The 21,905-nt window shown below is 34.5% G+C and overlaps 1 protein-coding gene across 1 annotated transcript; it reads left to right on the forward strand.

Annotated features, from left to right (window-relative positions):
- Positions 1-18,861: 18,861 nt before the first annotated feature.
- LOC132253168 (uncharacterized) lies at positions 18,862-19,849 on the forward strand (the record flags this gene model as incomplete). Its single annotated transcript, XM_059734589.1, has 1 exon — positions 18,862-19,849. A coding segment is annotated over exon 1 (981 nt), but the record flags the coding sequence as incomplete, so codon positions are not given.
- Between the last annotated feature and the right edge of the window lie 2,056 nt (positions 19,850-21,905).

Below are 21,905 nucleotides of genomic sequence, written 5' to 3' on the forward strand. Positions count from 1 at the left end.
CGAATAACATACTGTACATCAGGAGTGTGAACATCATCAACATATGGAGTTTGAACCTCCTCAACATTCAGAATCAATAAAAATGGCGTCTGAACACTGTAATATGGGAAAGTCAATGGCTCGACTGTCACAGTCTTTATTGATGCCGCTTCAGGAACCAGTCTGAATGGTGTGGGCATCTGTAAGCCCAAGGTCACTCCGCCTATCTCATAAATCTTATTTGCCACTATGGGCTCTGGCTCTGACTCATCCCAGCTCAGCATGTGGATATGATCGTCGACCTCGGAAAAGTCAATGGAATGTACGCCATCGCCCGGAGAGGAAACTACATGTGTAGTATGGGCCAGTAATGGGTTTGTGGTTACACTCGGCTGACCCAAGTGAACCAAACCCTGATTAATCAGATCTTGGATGGCATGTCTCAAAGCAATACAATGGTCTATCTCATGTCCTGGTCCCTGATGATATGCACAGTGTAGATCCATCTAGAACTGAGGCGGGATAGGCTGAAGCAATGGTTTGGGAGTGAGGGTCGTCAATAATCCAGCCTTTGTGAGTTTCTGAAGAGCCTGTCTCAATGGCATACCCAACTATGAAAACTGTCTCTACGTCCTCAAAGCAAAAGAAGCAGAGATCTACTGAGCTCTAGGCTTAGGATAGAATGTTGTAGGTTTAGTGGCAAACTGTGCTGTATAGCATGGCTGCATTGTGCTAGAATATGAAACAAGAGGTTTCATAGTGCCCTACGCAGCATAGTAAGGCAGTGCCAATGTAGGAGGCAGGTAAGCTTAATCATAAGACCGATGAGGTGTTCGTGGCCTATACTGCAGAAGAGGATATGAATGGTGAGTCCTAGTGAGTTGTGGAACTGGCTTATGATGCCTATGAGTCCTCTAACTGGTAGAACTAATAACACCAATATCTCCTGATCTCTGTCCTCCTAAAGGCTTCTTCCCCTTAGAGTCAGTAGGGAAAGACTCGGACCATAATCCTCTAGCTATGCCCTCCTTTATACCATACAATGCCTTCACCAAATAGCCAAAATCCGTATGAGGGAATCCCATCAAGTGCTTAGCAAATCGAGACTGCAAGCTCCTCATGATCATACTAATCTGATCCCTCTCAGATGGCCTATCAATAACCAGTGAAATCTTCTCCTTCCAGCTGGAGATAAATGAGGTGACCGACTCCTCTGTCCTCTGCCTCAAAGCCTCTAACTCTCTCCTCGAAACATCAATGACAGTGTTAAATGCAAACTGTCTCAAAAACTCTTGGGCCAAATCATCCGAAGTCCGGAGACGTGATACATCCAATGAAGCAAACCAACGCTGTGTCACACCACTCAGGGACATAGGGAAAATCATAACCATCTAGGTCTCATTCAGTCCATGGGCCCTCATGATCGTACTGTAAAGCCTTAAATGGATGCGAGGACAACCAATGCCCGTGTATCTCTCAATCTTGGGCATCCTGGTTGGTAAACTGGCCACTAGTGCTCCATCAAAGTCCTCCCAAGTAATAGATCCATCTAAAGTCCTCAATTGCCTCAACTTCTGCTCAAGTCTATCCATACGAGCATGTGGGTCCTCTGAGATTAGGGTAGGCACTATGACAGGAGGCGGGGCAACCTCGATCTGATTATGCAAAGTGAAAGGTATAGCCTGTGGCATTGACTAACTGGGTGGAGGGGGTGGTGGTATTATAGGGTCATACTGTGCGCCATCCAGAAGCAGAACCGTTGGGCCTACTGCCTATCTATCCTTTGGTAGAGGCTAGCTATAGCCTCCTAAATCGAAGCCATGGTTGAAGCAAACTGATCGATGGTAACCACCTACGAATCCATATCCCTCTTATCTGATCTCTAGTCTGACTGGTCTGATGCTCTGGTCAATCTACCTTTAACTCTGATCCAAGAAGTTGAATCTAGACCAAACCTATCAATACTCCTACAATAGTGGAAATACTAGATAAGATACAGTGTAAGGGAAACTCTACAAGGAATGTCTATCAAGTATGCTGAAAGGTAACCCGGAAGTAATCAAATCGATATCCAATTTTGAGCAAATATACAAGAGACTACTATGAAGGTAACTAAACCTATCACTACTAACCTGGCTTTGAAGGCCCACAGATGCACCCACGTGTAGGAAATGAAACCCTGATCGAATGATCTAAGGCTCAGCCTACAAGGTTAAGGTGACTCTAGAAAGAAAAAGAGGTGGACTTTAAAGGATCCCTAGCAGAAGCAATCATATGCTCTAGCAGTACGCAACCCTTTACACGCCTCTGAAGAGACGGAGCGCTTCCATGCAAGGTGGTCATCACCTTCACACATGCATTACCTCGACATCCCAGGGGGTCTCCTATAATGTAAGCTCTCGCAACTCTCAGCACTCAATAGTAAACTAAAGTGCATAGTGAGTGGTGTGGGTGCGTTTGAAAATCCTATAAAACTAAGGCAGAAAGGGAAACACACTAGTTGCACAAATATCCATGAAACCTAGCTCCGGGCTATATAGGTCTTCAATGATCGGACTTCAATCAACATCAATGTGTCGATCTCCTCCAGAATGCTCCCAAACATTGATATGGCCCGTCGCTAGACCCTACTCCTATCCTCTAGCTTGGTCAGAGAAACAAGCACATACAAGGCCTCACATTAACAAAAGTGAGAGCCGAAATGAAGGAAATGATCGAAACTAGAGGGTTGGAGGTAAGGGGATAGATGTGCAGCCCACACGGACTAACGACATGCAATCACGTAGAAGAGGGCAATCATTGAACATACAGTTAAGCAAAGTATAGATATATCACTCATGTCCACATACAAGCTATGACAATCAAGACGAATAATGATACAGACATCATGCTCAAAGACGATCAAGATAATATATAGGTCAGAGAATCAATCTATCAAGTCAAATGATATACAACAGTGAGCCTATACATGTGGAGTGAGCAGAACAATCATGGCAAAATCAGAGTCACTATGCTAAGACAGGCAAGATAATCAATTAATACAATCAGCATGTCAATGTCCCAAATGAATATAATAACCGAGCATGCATCAAGGATAATGATATCAAGAGCTCTTAATGTGCAGTCAAGAGATAGGTACCCACTGATTGACCAATCAAATGCTACATTTGCTTCATCTTAAGTTCAAGCTTGACCCACTAACAATCCTCAGTGGAGTCTCCATTTTGTGGACCCCACATTTCTACTCATGCGCTTCCACTTTTTTGTGGACCCCACATTTCTACTCATGCGCTTCCACTTGATGGCAAACTCACTTTTTATTTGAAAATGATTTATTTTTTAGAAAATGACTTGGAGTCGCCACTTATTTTTCTTTTATTTTTAAAGGGTAAACAAAATAAGAAAGAAAACCCTAAGTGTGACTCCTTATTTGGTAAAGGTGGTCTGTGAAAAATTGGATCAGGGCTCGAGGGTCAGGTTACTTATTGGGAAGGTACGGTAAAGACTATAGCACCCTTCTAAGTCTCTAAAAACGGGTCTCTACTAATGAAATGAAACAAGTATGACAATTGATCGATCAAACATGGATACTGAACGAATATCAATAAAAACAAACTAACCAAATGAACAAGAGAGGCAAGGAGTGCACCTGAATGATGGGTCAGTTTACTTCATGGAAAACAAAGGTTAGTAAACAAGTACAGAATAATCGCATGCATGTATAAGAGTGGAATAAATCAATCATGTATAACAATCAATCCATCAACCAATCAATGAGGAAATCACATATGTTGGGCTCCCGCCAAAGCCCGATTTATCTTGCATGAATTGGTCTCACAAATTTCATTATTTCGGAATTATGAAAAAATTCATTCTTGCTTATGTAAAATCAAGAGAAATAGAAGATTATTTGAAAATTGGAGTGGAATTAAAACTGTTCGAGAGAAAACTGGATTTTTGAAATTTATTTGAAAATTAGAGTCTCGAAAATTATTTGAAAATTGGAGTCTAGGGAATTAAATTTGAGAATTGGAATTTTGGAAATTAAATTGAAAGAAATTAGAATTTTGAAAATTATTTGAGAATTGGAACTATGAAAATTAAATTATAAAAATTGGAATCTTGGAAATCATTTGAACAAATGTGAAAACTGGAATTTTGGAAATTGGAAATTAAATTTGGAAATTGGAATTTTGAAGAATTATTTAAAGATGGAATTTTTAAAAATAAATAAATAACATAATAATAATAATAATAAATAAATAAATGTGAAAATTGGAAATTAAATTCAGAAATTGGAATTTTGAAGAATTATTTAGAGATGAAATTTTAAAAAATAAAATAATAATAATAATGAAAATAATAATGATTAAATAAATGAATGTGAAATTTGGAATTTTGGAAATTGGAAATTAAATTTGGAAATCGGAATTTTGAAGAATTATTTAAAGATAGAATTTTTTAAAAATAAAATAATGATAATAATAATAATAATAATAATAATAATAATAATAATAATAATAATAATAAACAAATGTGAAAATCGGAATTTTGGAAATTGAAAATTAAATTTGGAAATCGGAATTTTGAAGAATTATTTAAAGATGGAATTTTTAAAAATAAATAAAATAATAATAATAATAATAAATAAATAAATGTGAAAATTGGAATTTTGGAAATTGGAAATTAAATTCGGAAATTGGAATTTTGAAGAATTATTTAAAGATGGAATTTTAAAAAATAAATAAATAAATAAAGTAATAATAATAACGAAAATAATAATTATTAAATAAATGAATGTGAAAATTGGAAATTAAATTTGGAAATCGGAATTTTGAAGAATTATTTAAAGATGGAATTTTAAAAAAAAATAAAATAAAATAATAATAATAATAAACAAATGTGAAAATTGGAATTTTGGAAATTAGAAATTAAATTCAGAAATTGGAATTTTGAAGAATTATTTAAAAATCGAAGTTTTAAAAATTAAATTTGAGAATCAGAATTTCTAAAAATTATTTGAGAATAGAATTTTAGCGATCATTTGAAAATAGAAGTTTTGGAAATTAAATTTTGAAAATTAAAGATTCGGGAAATTATTTAAAAATGGTATTTTTAGGAATTAAATTTGAAAATTGGAATAGAAATGAGATTATTCGAGAAACCGGGATTTTAAGAATCATTTAAAAAGAATTTGCGAAAATCAAACTTTGACATGTGAGAAAAAAGAAAAAAAAAATTCATCATGAGGCCACAACTGGACCCATGCCATTGCCACTTATTTATTTAGAGAACTTAAAGCGCCCCTACCACTTATGAAAATCCCCATGCCATTGACTTGTCATTCATCATTTTTTTTTAAACCTTTTCATCTTTGCCCCCCCCCCAATTCAACTCATCCATTCTGAAAAAAAAAAAAAGATTTCTTCTGAACAGAAGTTCCCAAGTCTCTAGCTCCATGGTCGTCATAAACACCAAAAAAAAGAAAAAAGAAAAACCAAATGGAGGCATCCGGATTAGGGTATGCAGTATGAGCATTTCCATGGTTGTGCGCCATCCTTGCACCAACTCCACATACATCAAGAGGAAATACCGTAGTGTTTCCATACTTTCTAGAGAATGCACTACCTCTGGCTGATACCAAAAGCCGTAAAACCTCCACTCTCAACAGTTTGGCCATTGATAATATCACTCCACCATCAACAAGAAACGGAGCAATAAACAAAGAATGATAAAAACGTAAAAACATAGTAAGGATTTAGCTCTATGTCATGGACTATCAAGGAGCTAAGAGCAAGTGGAATCCGGAGAAAATAAAGCATGGTTTTGATACATCAAGTTATGGGAAGGAACAGAGCATCCAATATTTTCAAGAAAAGTAAAAAACACCCACAGTAAATTTGAAATAGAGCATTCGTACTCAGAGTCCCACAAAACAAACGAGTGGCCTATAATATCCACACCAATCAACAAACCAAATACATTGAAGAATAGCTAAAAATGAGAGTTAATCCATGTGGAAATGAGAAATAAGAAGGTCATGAATAGGCATACCTGGAATGCTCATTTCAAGCAAAGAGTAAGTTGGCTTCCAGCTCTGCTCTCTTAGCTCTTTCTTCTGTGAAAACCCTCTCAGGCTCCTCCCATAGTCTTTTTCTCCCAAGCTCCTCAAATATTTCTCTGTAACCACAACAAAATCTCTCCATTCTCTCACTAAAACTCTCTTCCCATCCATCTGGCCGCCCAAAAAAAAACAGCTCACCTATCAGCTACTATGGCTACCCAAAAAATAGCTCACCCATCAGTCCCATGGCCGCCCAATACATCTCACTCATCCATTGTTTTCTTTCACCTTCAGTCCTCTTTGGTTGCCCAAGAACGACTCCTTATTGGGATGGCTAGAAAAAAAATAAAATAAAAAACCTTTTTAGTTGAGGGGGTTTACAATTTGGTTTCCAAAAAATTTGAAGAAAAATGTGAAGAAAAGAAAATAAAGACAAAAAGTATAAGAAAATAAAAAATGAAAAAAATAAAAAATAAATTTAAATTTAATAAATTATTTTTATGCGTTTCTTCAAACTCATTTTACTTATTTCCTTTCATTATACAAAGATTAAATAATTTAACAATATGTAAATTTTTGATAAATTTTAATTTTTATCCAAATCACTGGAAAATATATGGATAATAAGTGTGTACAATAAGTATATAAATAAAATAAAGTAAGTAAAAAATTGAAACTCACAAATAAGGTTGATTGAGGCTAGAGTTTGACTTTATTTCCTTAAGACGAATTTGTTCCACTTAGGTGCTTATAATTTATTAACAATCATCTCTAAAGATACAACAATCACTTTCTTGTGATAGTAACACTTCAAATCACAAGAACAACAAATCACTTGGTGATTTATACTCTCTTGAATACCAAATATTTGGTAGAAAAGATAAATGACTAGACTTGAAGTTAAGAGAACTTGAATGACAAGAAAAGAGAGAGTGGAGAGAATTGATGAATGAATGAAAATGTCATTGGGAAGAGGTGGGGGGAAGAGGGGATTCCCTATTTATAGATCTGAATATGACTTATTAGAAGAGATGTGCCTTTAAAATACTAGACACATCCTTTGGAAGAGGTTATGTCTTTTAAATATAAGACACATCCTTTAAAACAAGTTGTGTCCATTAAGAAACTACATATCTTCCAAGAAAAAAAAAAATGTTCTAATGTAAATTCCAATATTAATTACATTTGTTTTTTTTTTCTAATGGTAAAACCAAATATGAGAAAACCATTTTCCTTTAACATTTTTTTTTCTTTTCTTAATATTTTTCAGGAACCAAACATAAACTAAAACATTCTTATCTGGATTTATAAAATCCAACATAGAACAAATTAGAGCATATTGACGTATGGGGGGGCCTTTTTGTGTCCATGCATAGGGAAGGTATGAGTACTTCATTATGTTTACATATGATTGCTTCAGGTTCTGATATGTTTACTTGGTGCATAGGAAGTTTGATGCCTTAGAAAAATTCATTGAATTTAAGGTGGAATAAAAAAACTAATTAGGTAAACATATCAAGGCACTTTAATCTTACTGAGGTAGCGAGTACATGTCTACTCAATTTGATTCTTTTCCTAAGGAGCATGGAATTATATCCTAGTTGAGTTCACTTGGAACTCCACAACAAAATGGAGTAATGGAAAAAAAAAATCAAACATTGATGGACATGGTGAGATCTATGATGAGTTTCTTATCTTTTACTATATCCTACATTCTCAACCTAGTGTCTTCCAAGTCGGTAACTTCAACTCCTGGAGAGATCTAGAAAGGTTGCAAACCTGGTTTGCAAAAATCCACACGTGGGGGTGCTTAACACATTTACTAAAACCAAAAGTAGACAAGTTGGAAGCAAGTCTGAGGTGTCTCTGTTTATAGGCTATCCAAAAAGAATGAGAGGATATTACTTTTATAGTCAAGTCAACTAGAAGGTATTTATTAGTACAAATGTCAAATTTCTAGAAGATGATTATATGATGTGTAATAGGGTAAAACGTGATATAGATTGGAAAGTACTTGAAGACATTCCCACATTAGCATAGGGGACTATGAGTTCAGAGGTTCTTATACATACCATTCCAGTCAGTTCTAGTACACTAGTGTCTCATCGTAATGGGATGGTTGTTATATAACTAGATAGGTTCATGTATTTGGAATAGCCCTTCGAGACAATTTTAAAGGAACATGAGACCAATCTCACAAATTACAATAAAGTAATGAGTAGTGAAGATGTTATTTTATGGTAATGAGTTATGGAGGTAAAGTTAGAATCTATGTATTTTAATGGAGTCAAAGATATTATAGAAGCACCTAAAGATATAAAATCCATAAGGTGAAGTGGGTTTACAAGAGGAAGGGAGGGGTAGATGGAAAGCTTAAAATGTATAAGGCTGGGCTGGTAGCGAAGAGTTATAGTCAGAAACCAGGTTTTGACTATGAAGAGACATTATCACTAGTAGCCATGCTCAAATCCATCAAAATACTCTTATCCATTGAAACGCATCTTGATTATGAGATATGGAAAATGGATGTCAAGATAACGTAGATCTTGAAGTGAGTATTTGTATGATGTAACTAGATGGATTCATAGCAAAGGGTCAAGAACACCTTGTGTGTAAGTTGCATAAATCTATTTATGGGTTAAAGCAAGCATTTCGCTCATGCAATAGGCATTTTGATCAAACTATTAAGACTTTTGATTTTAATCAAAACAAGGATAAGCCTTGTGTGTACAAGAAAACGTATGGAAATGTGGTGGTGTTTTTAGTCTTATATGTTGACAACATTCTACTCATTGGGAATGACGTAGGGTTATTGTCATTAGTTAAGATCTGATTGTCTACTTAGTTCCAAATGAAAGATTTACTTGAGGTGCAATATATTCTTAGGATAAAGGTCCTTTAGGATTACAAGAATAGAAAGATTGCGTTATCTCAAGCCAACTACATTGACAAGCTTTTGGTCAAGTATATGATGCAGTAGTATCCTATGCTTTTGTAGTGGGTAGTCTTTTGTATGTGATGTTATATACTAGACCAAATATTTGTTTTACTGTAAGGATGGTGAGTAGATATTAGTCCAATCCAAGCATGGAGCATTGGACGACAATCAAGCATATACTCAAGTTTTTTAAAGAATGAGGGATTATATATATGTTGATGTATCATTGAAATGAGTTGTTACCTCTTGGGTATATGGATTCAATCTTTCAATTTGATGAGGACTATCACAAGTCTACCTTCAATTTTGTGTTCACTCTAAGTAGTGGAGCTATTAGTTGGAAAAGTGTGAAACGATTTTGTATTGTTGAATCCACTATGAAAGTTGAGTATGTTGTTGCTTCTGAAGTATCAAAGGAAGTTGTTTGGCTTCATAAGTTCCTAATGGGACTTGGGGTAGTACCCTTGGTTCTGTCACCCCCAATACTATTTTGTGACAATAATGGGGTAGTGACACGGTTTAAAGAACTAAGAAACCACCCGAAAATAACCATATTAAGAGAAAGTATCATTTGATATGTGAGATAGTATTGAGAGGAGATGTGGCTATGTAGAAGATTGCTTTTGTGAAGAACATGGCATATCCCTTCATGAAGATTTTGCCTACTAGAGTCTTTAATAGTCACAAGGATGGCTCAAGTGTCAGATGTGTTCTTAGCATGCATTATGGCTAATGGGAATTTGTTGGGATTGAGCCCTAGAAAGCATGACATGATGCAACAACTTGAGATACATTTATAAATTTATTTATTTATGTTTCTTGGTTTCCCATTTATTATTTCTTTTGTATTAATCAATTGTTTGAGCATACGTGTCGCAAATCACTTGCATTGTACATGACTTGAGTGCTAGGAGTTGCACAAAAGATCCAAGTCATAGGTTCCTTTCAGAGTGATGAGTTGTCCATAGTCAGTTCATGGATTTAGGTAATCCATTTGAAAATATAATGCACTACCTCTTAATTGGAGGGATGACTTGTCTTGGCCATCGAGATGGTTTTCCCATGCCTAGTGCACTAGTATATGTGATGCATATTGGATATGAGCTATGTTGAATCATGATGTAAGACTATCAATTGTCATGATTCATCAAATTACTATACTGCATAGACTTTCAACATTAAGAGGATATTAAGCCTATGTCGAAGTCACCAAGAGGCTTTGACCTATGGATGAGACCCTAAAGTGGTCATATATCCCTATGTATTGGGTCACTATTGATGAAAGTTGGTGGCAACAAGTATTCTTAATCGAGTCACCATAATATCTCATGGGATTGAGACTATGTGTCCCCTTAGGGTGATCCAAAGGACATGTGATCTAAAAGACTATGACCATAACATTTCTTTTAATGGAAGTTTGACATATGCTGCTTGGAGATAGAGTATGTCAATTAATTACATAATAAGTGAGACCCGTAACTCAAGAATTGGACAAATAATCTTGATAGGTGATAGGACCACTTTGTTAGATTACGACACTAGTTCATGGAATTTTGCATACAATGGATACTGGTTGCAGACTAGAACTTCATTTTGTTGTTATTTACATAGGGTATTAGAGTGAAATTGATTTTTTTTTATGAAATGTTGAGTCAACTTCAGAATTGAATTTTAAAGGAGTCATTACTCTTATGAGTCATAGTAGTCCCTGTTCTAAGCTTATATACCATGATGACATGGTTTATGAGGATTGGATTGACTTTAAGTTCACTCTTATGCATAAGGACACCTTGGTAATTATGCAAGGTTGCATAGGGGAATAATGAACAAGTTATATGGATTGGGCTAATTGATTAATTAGATGACCTTATGTGGTTAATTTATTAATTAGGACCTATTTTGTGCTAAATTAAGGGACTCAAACCTTAGTGAGCTCAAGTCATTTAAGCTCAATAAAGGAACCTTATAAATACCCTATTAGGGCTTATGGTTTCCATCACTTTTTAGTGTGAGAGTCATCTTCCACCTCTAAAGGGAGAGAGAACCTAGGATTCTTCTCTTTTAAAGCCCACACTTCGGAGTGCCATGATCGTAGTTCGAGTCATCAGATGGAAGATCTTGAGCGTATGAGACCTCCAAACTCTTTGGACTTTATTTTCATCGAGCCAAATTGATTTGGGAATGTCCAAATCACAAGTAAATTTTTCTAATGCCTATTCTCTAGATTCTAGTATATTAAAAATGTTATTTTTGTCTTTTGTTACATAGGATTTAAAGACTCAGGGTAGTTAGCATGTACCTATTTGATCCAAGGTTAGGGAACATAGAGACTTAAGATTCCAACATGTAGTGCCCATTAGAGCTGGAGAATCTAATTGTAAGAGATTGGAAGCTTGGTTGAAACTTCACATTTGTGGAACCCTCACTCAAAAAGAAGTTGAGAAGAAGGGGATGTAGATAGGGTTTATTTAACTACTATAAATAGTGCTTACATCTCTCTAAACTCTATCTCTTTATATTCATTGTTCAATTACTTTTTAATTAAGAGTATTTTTTAAAAGGTTTTTAAAATCCAATTTACCTACCCCTTGGATGTTTTGCATTAATTAAATTAGTCTTTATTTCACACCTATCACTTGTTAAGCCCAAATTTTGTTAAATTAAAAAATTACAATTTTAATGATTAATTTAGTTGTAATTTAATCTGCTATTTTTTTTCTTTGTTTACAAATGCCCTACCTTCAAGATTTATTATATACATATCTTGTCATGCGTACGAGATGAGTCTTGAAGTTAGCCTCCTCAATCTTAATTTTTTTTTTTTTGTCAAAAAAATATTTTAATATAAAATTTCATATTTCATAATCTATTTCCCACTTTTCTCAAACACTACTTTGTTTTATTCATTTCCTTCTACTTGGTATCAAAGGAAGATTTTGCAATAACAAGAAAGTTTTTTATTTGAACATTCACTTTCCTTTTTCATAGACATCTTTATTTCCAATTTGTCCTCCTTATTTATTTATTTATTTATTTTTGTAAAAAAGGCAATAATTTGATTTTTCACACAAGAAAGCCTTTCACCCTTAGTCAATATTTCAACTTGTAAGTCTTGCTTTACCCTTATGTATTTTTTTTTTTTTAATATTTATAAAAGCTTGGAGATGATGATTCATTTTCCTAATGAAGCATGAAGCCACAAAGGAGTGCATGCCTACCCTACATGGTGCATGGTATGTTGTGGAACAACACCACATGTATATGTGTGTATGTATATATATATATATATATATATATCCCAAGTTACATCTAAGTTACATCTAAGGGAGCCACAAAGGAGTGTATGTATATATATATGTATATGTGTGTATGTATATATATATATATAATAATTTGATTTTTTTTTTAAATTTGTTTTCTATCTTTTTTCTTCTAACCTCTTTTTTTCAAGGCAAAAAAGCTCATCAATCCTAAACATGTGTTAATCTTCATTGCTTGTAGAGATGAATTTAATTTTAGATACCTTCTTTTTTAAAAAAAAAAATCAAGTAAAAATTCTTCAAAAAACTATATTTGTACTTCAAAAGAAAATTTAACAAACTTAAATATAAAAAAATATGTATATTTGGAGTTTGACCTTCATGTAAACAAGTTGTAGCCTTGTTCATATTTTTGACACTTAAATGCTAAAATCTTAATCTATGCAAATTGACTTAACTTGGATGCCTAATGGTATCCAACTTTTGACACTTGATTAAAAGTGAAAACATATTCAATACCTATATAGACAAGTCATAGCCTTGACATTGGGTGGTACTGTATTTTCAACATTTAATGTGACTTAAATATTAAAGTCTTCACTCATACGAATTAGCTTAGTTTAGATGCATAGTGGTGCCCAATTTTTAACACATAACAAGTTAATGTGGCTTAATTGCTAAAATTTTCACTCCTGTGAATTTGTTTATCTTCGATGTATAGAGGTCTATAACTTTTAACACTTAGTTAAATTTGGGATTGCACTTAACACTCACATATTTTTTCTCTCCTATTTATCATTTATTATTATTATTTTTTTGTGGTGGTGACTGAGCATTGGTAATTTCCACAAATTGCCTCTGTACCCTTTATAGAGAAATGATCAAGTCAAACGTAGGGAAGTTCTACAAAAATAACATACTGTTATAGGTGTTAAATATACTTTCAATTTTAACTAAGTGTTAAAATTTGGATACTATTATGCACTCAAACCAAGTCAACTGACATGCATGAAAACTTTAGTATTAAATGTCAAAAACATAAGACCGCTTAGCATCAAGGTTATGACTTGTTTTACATAGGTTTTAAATAAAGTTTCAGTTTTTGATTAAGTTAATAGTTGAACACCACTACTCATCCAAGCCAAGCTAATGAATGAAAACTTTAGTACTTAAGTTGCATTAAATGCTAAAAATACAACACCATTCAACATCAAGGTTATGACTTATTCACATGTGTTAAATGTATTTTCAATTTTAATTAAGTGTTAAAAATTGAACATCACTATACATCAAAACCAAGCTAATTGATATTGGTGAAAGTTTTAGTATTTAAGTGCCAAAAATATGAAATTGGTCCATGTTAAAGCTACAACTTGTCTACATGAAGGTCAAGGTTTAAATATTCCTTATTTTTTAAAATTTTAATTTTTTTTAATTCTTTTTCGAGTGTAAGGACAAATTTTTGAAGAATTTGGCCTTGATTTAAAAAAAAAAAAAAAAAAAGTATCTAAAGGCAAATTTGTCTCTACAAGTGATGAAGACTAACATGTATTCGGAGATTACAAACATTTCTTCCTCGAAAAAAGAAAGGTAAAAAAGACCAAAAAAAAAGTTTGAAAAAAAATAAATTCAAAAGAAATGTAGAAACTTGAAAACAAAAAGTCAAAAAGAAAAAGTTAAATTAGGAAAAAAAAATGAAAAAAAAAAACGTTAAAAAGAAAGCTTTATGTGAAGCCACCTATGAAAAAGACAAAAAAGTGCATATATAAATAGTCTCAAGGTACACCATAGATTGTTGTTCCATGGCATATGGTAGTGTGCAGGGCATGCATGTACTCTACTACAAGTTCATGCTCATTATGAAAATAGCTACAAAATAAAAAATTAAAAAAAATCTAGAATAGTAAAGCAAGACTTACAAATGGGAAACTTGTGTTTTCGGCCTATGATTAGGAAAATATATGATTTTGGAATCCTATATAAGTGAAATATGAGATTTTCTTGTTAGTAGGGAAAATATTATATTTCTCGTGCACTATATACTGTTTAGATATGCATTTCCAAAATTGCCCTTTAATGTTTCCCTGTCAATAGCCATCAGTTTCCATGTCAGCAAGAAGGTGCCCAATTTAATAAGCACCAAAATCTAAAACTTGAAGTTATCAAATCTGAAACCCACAAAACACCCGACCCGAGAAACATTTGAAAGTTGGGAAACTCTCTATGTCATTTTTTCTCATTTTACCCTAACCCGATCTTAGAAAATTCCCATTTTCATAGCTCGTTTGATACACGAAGGTAGCCAGTCGATCTGTTTGTTGACGTGTTGACCAGGTGATGGATACCCATCTTCCCAAAGTCGTCTTCGTCTCATTTTGGCCTAACCCTAGTGTGTGTCTCTTCATAAGTTGACCACCCAAACTTGATAGGCATCTTCCGAAAATCTTCAATGAAGCCAAAGTCGAGGCATATCTTCATATTTCTTCATCAAAGGTGGAATTTTTTAAGGTTTCTAGAAACTGAAGTAAAGCTTCCTCTTGTTGTGGATTAATCAATAACAGATGAGTTTTCCATTTCAGGATTCGTTTGGCTGTTGAGAAAATATTGTGGCTGAAAGTCTTATATTTTGGGGTTTATTGTATTTTGATTCATTTTCGCATGAATGAAATAGAAGGAAAATTTGTTTTGGTTAAAGAAATTTTTAGATGGAGTTAAATCGAGTTCATCCTAGCAATAGGAGCAAATTTTTTCAATAATCAATGGCCCTAGCCTATGGAAAGGCCTAAACTACCAATTTAGCTTTCTATCACTTTGTACGATTTAATCTATGTTTTACTATGTCTTCTTTCAATAAACCTATTTTTTGCATAATAGCCCAGTTGTTAGAAGTTGGAATAATTTCAGATTCATTTCCTTCAAGAAAGAGAAGTCATCAAATCTCTTATGAAATCATGTTCTTCTTCGATGGCTTGTTAGGTTTCTCTGGGGAAATGGGAAACAGGAAAAGAGAATGGGGAAGCAGGAACAGTTTAGGAAAAGTTTGTAGATTATAAACTAAAAAATTAGTTACAATTTGGGGCAATCTACTTTTAAAAACTACTTAAGAAAGACAAAACCCTAAAATCTGAAAGGGCTGCTTAGTGATTCATTATCATTTCATGCCCATTTTGTTCATTTTCTTTCACCTGTTCAGTTGTTTTGTCACCCACAATTCTCTAACAGTCAAAGTACAGAACACATGGAGGTTGAAATCAGGACATAAGAAAAGTTGAATCTCATTCTCCTTTTGAGACCTAGATTTCTGCACCTTCTCTAAAAGCAAAAGATATGAAGCATATTCAGGAGGAAATAAAATTACTGTTGAAATTTGACTCAGCTCAGGAGCTTGTCCATTCATTCGAGGCTTTTCCTTATGATGGAAATGATTCTTTGAGTATAATTGATTTACCTGCATTTTCAAGAAATAATGAGCTTGTATTTGAGTTTTTTGAATCTAAGCAGCCATAACTATGAAAGCCACTGCATAGCAAGTAAGTTCTTGCTACTCTATTGTTGTTTCTCTTTATTATTTCCTGTATTAAATATTGTTGATTTGAATCTATGTTTCAGCTTACACTTAAATTAAGGATGGTGCCATATTGTTATGATAGAGTTGGCACACATTAATATTGTGACTATATGTTATTTCTTTGGATTTGGTCTGTCAATCTGATGGTGGCCACTTCTTGAACACCTCAAATTTAAGGTACTTCCAATTCGCATTTCGACTTCTATGTTTTAATTTGAAGTGCTTACTTTTATGCGAAAATCTTCAATTTTCACAAAATCTTTTTGACTCTATTCAAGAGGTCTAATAATGTATGTATGTTGGACCTTTTGAAGCAATTATAGATCTTGGGAGGCAATTCTAATTGGTCAATAAAAATACATTTCAATTATTTATTTATTTTTTTTTCGTTTTTCCTTAATTTAGACATGTGGCAAATGGACAAATGAATTGTAGGGTAATTTTTTATTGTTGAATTTGTGATTTCTTTAATGGGTTTTTGTTGAAATAGTGATGAAACATGTAGAAATTATTAGACAATATATAATGACAAAACAAAACACAGAAAACAATATGTTAAATAGGATTTCTGTGGGCCTCTTGTTGAATCCCTCTATAACTAAAATAGAACAAGGTTACTATTTATATTCCACTTTTGGCGATGGGAAAAAGTGTTTTCATAGTGTTCATTTGGTTTCTGTCAAGTTGAAGGAAGAATTTTGTGAAACTGATCTGAGGCCACCCATGATTTATGGAATAGAATGATGGGCAATTAAGAAACAATACATGTAACGCCCAGGCATTTTCTTTTAAGGGTAATTTAGGAAATTGTTATTAATAATTTAATTAGTTAATTAATTAATTTAATAAAGTGGAAGAGGGGTAAAAGTGTAATTTTACAAATAAATACCCTAGGTATAAATTAGAAATTTTATTCTTTCCCTTCTTTTCTGAATAGAGTTCCTGTTCGCAGAATTCCAGAGAATGTAAGGTTGGAGTCAGATTTCAGGGTTGAAGAACAGATCTCTATAGGTAAGATTCTAACCCCTAGTTTAATATTTTAGATTCATTGATTAATTTCAAACACATTAGATATATTTTTTTTTGGAAAACCCCAAATCTAGATTAGGGTTAAATTATTTTTTTAATTCGTTTTAATATCAAATAGTGAAAATTTAATATTTTGATTTTAGTATTGGGAGATCTTAAGTTTTATTAGAAAAAAAAATTCCTTGGAATATTTCGATTTTAGATTAGGGTTAATTTTAAAAAAAAAAAGAGTAAATAAATATATTGTTATTTGTGGTGGAAGGGATTAGAAAAAGTTAATAAAAAAATAATAATAATAATAATAATAAGAAAAGAAGAGACGCGTGTGCACACTAGAAGGAAGAAGGAAGGAAAAAAAGAAAAAAAAAACAGGTGGGGCGTGACAGAGGGCTATGGAGGCTTTTATATATATATATATAATGAATCATCATCAAAAAAAAAAAAAACTTGCTTTTTGGTGTGTACCCGAGAATGAGTAATGGTTAGGTAGCTATTGAATTGGATAATAAAAAAAAATGAAAATGATATTTAGTTTTAGATTAATAAATAAGATAATAGTAATAATGGTATTTTTGTAATGAATAGAAAAAGAGATTTAGCAATATAAATATATATATATATATATATAGAATTTTATAATGAAATAAAGTTATAATTGAATTAAATTAGTAATGTGTTATTAGAAACAAATTGGGAATTTATTAGTTTTATTTAAATAAGGAATAGATTAGTTAAATTATAAATAAATAGTAATAATTGTTTCTCTTATGTTATATTAGGTGAAGAGTAGATTATTATTTTTCAGAATTATCCTTCTCCCAAGCTTTCAAGGACTTCCTTTGAGGTAAGGGAAGTTAATGTAATATTTATAAAATTAAATTATTTTATGCGTTATTTTGAATTGTGGAAAAGAAAATGATATTTTGTTACCATGCATGGATCAAATTGTTTTGCACTAAATGTTATGTTGGAATATTTTGTTTTATTTATGACACAAAATATGGAGATATTATGTTGTGTAAATTTGAATACTTGAACAAAAAACATCACTCTAATTTATTTGGCCCTTGTCAACGGGATATAATAGTTGACTATTCGGCCCTGTCAACGGGATATAATAGTTGACCTTTACATTTCATGGTGGGAATGTAATTGATTTGGACCCCAGCCTCTAGGGGTTTGGTTAGAGGTTACTAGTACTAGTAGTGTTTGGTTCCGTCCACCAAGAACAATTTGAGGCTAGCCACCCATTTGAAAAGTCCCACCTAACTGGGCATTTGATATTTAATAACCAGAGTAATGAAAAAATTGAATGGATTTGATTGAGTCTGATGTGAAAGTGTTTGAATTTGATATGAAATTTGTTGGTTGAATTTTGAATATATTGGTATTTTTGAAACTCTGATATTTGATGAGAAAAAAAAAATTGATATCTCCTATTTGAAATGAAAATATTTGATCCATGAATTGCATTAATATTCCTTATTGGGCTGTGAGCTCATTCCCAATTGTTGAAAATTTTTCAGGTACTCTTAGGTCGGGTGAGGAGTGATGGCTAGGCTGAGGAATGGTCATCATTAGGATTTGACTTAGGATTTTATGTTGGATTTTGTTTAACTATTAGTTATGTTCATTTGGATCATTTGATATTTGGGAGTTATTTGGTAATTGAATTTTGAGGATTTTAGATTTTGTTCCGCTACTCTGAACAGGTATTTGGTAATTGGTAACATCCAGTTACAATATGATTGTTTGGGTCAGATTATACTTTAAGCCTTCGGGTTTGAGGTGTGAAATGACCGTCACGCCCTTGGAGTGGGTCTTGGGGCGTGACAGAGTGGTATCAGAAGAGCACTAGGTTGTGATCTTGATGGGAACTTGTTTAGTGTACCTTTGGGAATAGATGAGTGACGTATTAGTTTAAGTTTCAACTTCATCTAGTGTGATTCCTTTTATTCCTTACAATTCTGATTCACTTATTTGACTTTTTAGTGACTAATTTAGTTACACCTATTGCTTTATAGGACACCATGCCACCAAGGAGACCTGCATCTTCCCAAAACAGTCAGGCTAATGATGATGTACCTCCAGTTGAGGGTTTGCCTCCCGTGAGTGCAGAAGAGATCTATAGGTATCTTGGGACACTAGCTGGTTTAGTTGAACGCCAAGCTCGAGCTGTTGGGACTAATGTTCAGGGACAGTCTTCATCTTCTAGGGGTAACTCTTTTGATGACTTCAATAAATTGGGTCCTCCTTACTTTTCTGGTGCTACAGATCCCACAGAGGCAGAGGCTTGGATCCTTAAGATGGAGAAATTCTTTGGTGTCATAGATTGCTCTGAGGAGCAAAAAGCCTCTTATGCAGCTTTTATGTTAGATAAAGAGGCAGATCATTGGTGGCGTATGACTAGGAGACTTTTGGAGGATCAGGGACCCATAACATGGAGACAATTTAGGGAGGCTTTCTACAAGAAGTATTTCCCTGACAGTGTTAGGCGGCAGAAGGTGGGAGAGTTTATTCGTTTGGAACAGGGGGATATGACTGTGGCTCAGTATGAGGCCAAATTTACAGAGTTATCACGTTTTTCCCCACAGTTGATTGCTACAGAGGAGGAAAAGGCATTAAAGTTTCAGGATGGATTGAAGCCTTATTTGAAGAACAAGATATCTATTCTGAAGCTTGGTGTCTATTCAGAGGTTGTTGACAGAGCCCTTATAGCAGAGAAAGATAATGAGGAGCTTCTTCAGTATAGGGAACAGCAAAGGAAGCGAAATAGGAGTGATGGTGCTCATGGTAATCAAGCACAGCGAAGGTCTACATCAGGAAGAAATCAGAATAAAGGGAAGGCAGCGCAGAATTTGGATGGGGCTTGTCCTACTTGTGGTAAGAAGCATGGGGGTAGGCCATGCTATAGAGAGACTGGAGCTTGCTTTGGTTGTGGGAAGCAAGGACATTTGATCAGAGATTGTCCAGAGAATAGGAAGTTCATCACTGGGAAGCCTAAAGAGGAAAATAAGGTAGATAAACAAAAACCCAAAGCCCAAGGACGGGTGTTTGCTATGACTCATCGAGATGCTCAGGCCACTTCTGATGTGGTGACAGGTACTCTCCGAATCCACACCTTATTTGCTAGAGTCTTGATTGATCCTGGATCAACACACTCTTTTGTTTCAGTATCTTTTGCTGGTTTGTTGGGTTTGCCTGTTGCTAGCATGGACTTTGATTTGATTGTTGCTACTCCTGTGGGAGATTCTGTTGTGGCTAGTAGAATGCTTAGAAATTGTATTGTGATGATTAGTTATAGGGAAATGCCAGTTGATTTAGTACTCCTTGACCTTCAGGATTTTGATGTGATTTTGGGGATGGATTGGTTAGCTTCCTACCATGCCTCTATTGACTGTTTTGAGAAAAGGGTGACGTTTAGTATTCCTGGTCAGCCTAAGTTTAGCTTTGAAGGGAAGCATGTGGACAGACCACTGCGTATGATCTCAGCCTTACGAGCTAGTAGCTTGCTCAAGAAGGGTTGCCAAGGATTTTTGGCGAGTGTGATGAGTAATGAAAGTGATTTGAAGTTGGAAGACATACCCATAGTAAGGGAGTATCCTGATGTCTTTCCAGAGGATTTGCCTGGCTTGCCACCAGAGAGAGAGGTGGAGTTCACCATCGATCTGGTACCAGGAACAGGTCCTATGTCTAAGGCCCCATACAGGATGGCACCTATGGAGCTTAAGGAGTTGAAAGTTCAGCTTCAGGAGTTATTAGACAAGGGTTTTATCAGGCCTAGTGTTTCACCTTGGGGAGCTCCTGTTCTATTTGTGAAAAAGAAAGATGGCTCAATGAGACTTTGCATTGACTATAGGGAGTTGAATAAGGTGACAATGAGGAATAAGTATCCCCTTCCTCGGATTGATGATTTGTTTGATCAGCTATAAGGTGCTTGTGTGTTCTCTAAGATAGATCTTCGATCGGGTTATCACCAGTTGAGGGTTAGAGGGGAAGATGTACCCAAGACTGCTTTTCGAACTAGGTATGGGCACTATGAGTTTCTTGTTATGCCTTTTGGTTTGACTAATGCACCTGCTGCTTTTATGGACTTGATGAATAGGGTATTCAAACCCTATTTAGATCAGTTTGTGGTGGTTTTTATAGATGACATCTTGGTATACTCAAGAAGTAGAGAGGAGCATGAGGGCCATTTGAGTATTGTATTACAGACCCTCAGAGATAAGCAGTTGTATGCTAAACTGAAGAAGTGTGAGTTTTTGTTAGACCGAATTTCTTTCCTTGGGCATGTGGTAAGCAATGATGGCATCTCAGTTGACCCTGGTAAGGTAGATGCTGTAGCTAATTGGAGAAGACCTAGTACTGTGACTGAGATTCGAAGTTTCTTGGGACTTGCTGGTTACTATAGGCGGTTTATAGAAGGGTTCTCTAAGATTGCCCTACCTTTAACTAAGTTGACACAGAAGGGAGTTAAGTTTGAGTGGTCTGATGATTGTGAATGTAGCTTCCAAGAGTTGAAGAATAGATTAGTGTCAGCTCCTATTTTGACTATCCCTTCAGGTTCAGGAGGATTTGTGGTGTATAGTGATGCCTCTCATCAGGGTTTAGGTTGTGTTCTTATGCAGCATGGGAGAGTTGTAGCTTATGCTTCTAGACAGTTGAAGCCTTATGAAAGGAACTACCCTACTCATGATTTGGAGTTAGCTGCTGTGGTTTTTGCACTTAAGATTTGGAGACATTTTCTTTTTGGTGAAACTTGTGAGATATTCACAGATCATAAGAGTTTGAAGTATCTATTTTCCCAAAAGGAGTTGAACATGAGACAGAGAAGATGGATAGAACTACTTAAGGACTATGATTGTATTATTCAGTATCATCCTGGGAAGGCGAATGTTGTAGCTGATGCCTTGAGTAGGAAGTCAGTTGGTTCTCTAGCAGCTATTAGAGGTTGTCAAAGGCAGTTACTTGAAGAGTTAAGGAGTTTACAAGTCCACTTTCGAGTTATGGGCTTAGGAGCACTTGTAGCAAATTTCAGAGTACAACCAGACTTAGTTGGGAGAATTA

This window comes from Vitis vinifera, chromosome 2, assembly GCF_030704535.1.
Source record: "Vitis vinifera cultivar Pinot Noir 40024 chromosome 2, ASM3070453v1".
Classification (NCBI taxonomy): Eukaryota; Viridiplantae; Streptophyta; class Magnoliopsida; order Vitales; family Vitaceae; genus Vitis; species Vitis vinifera.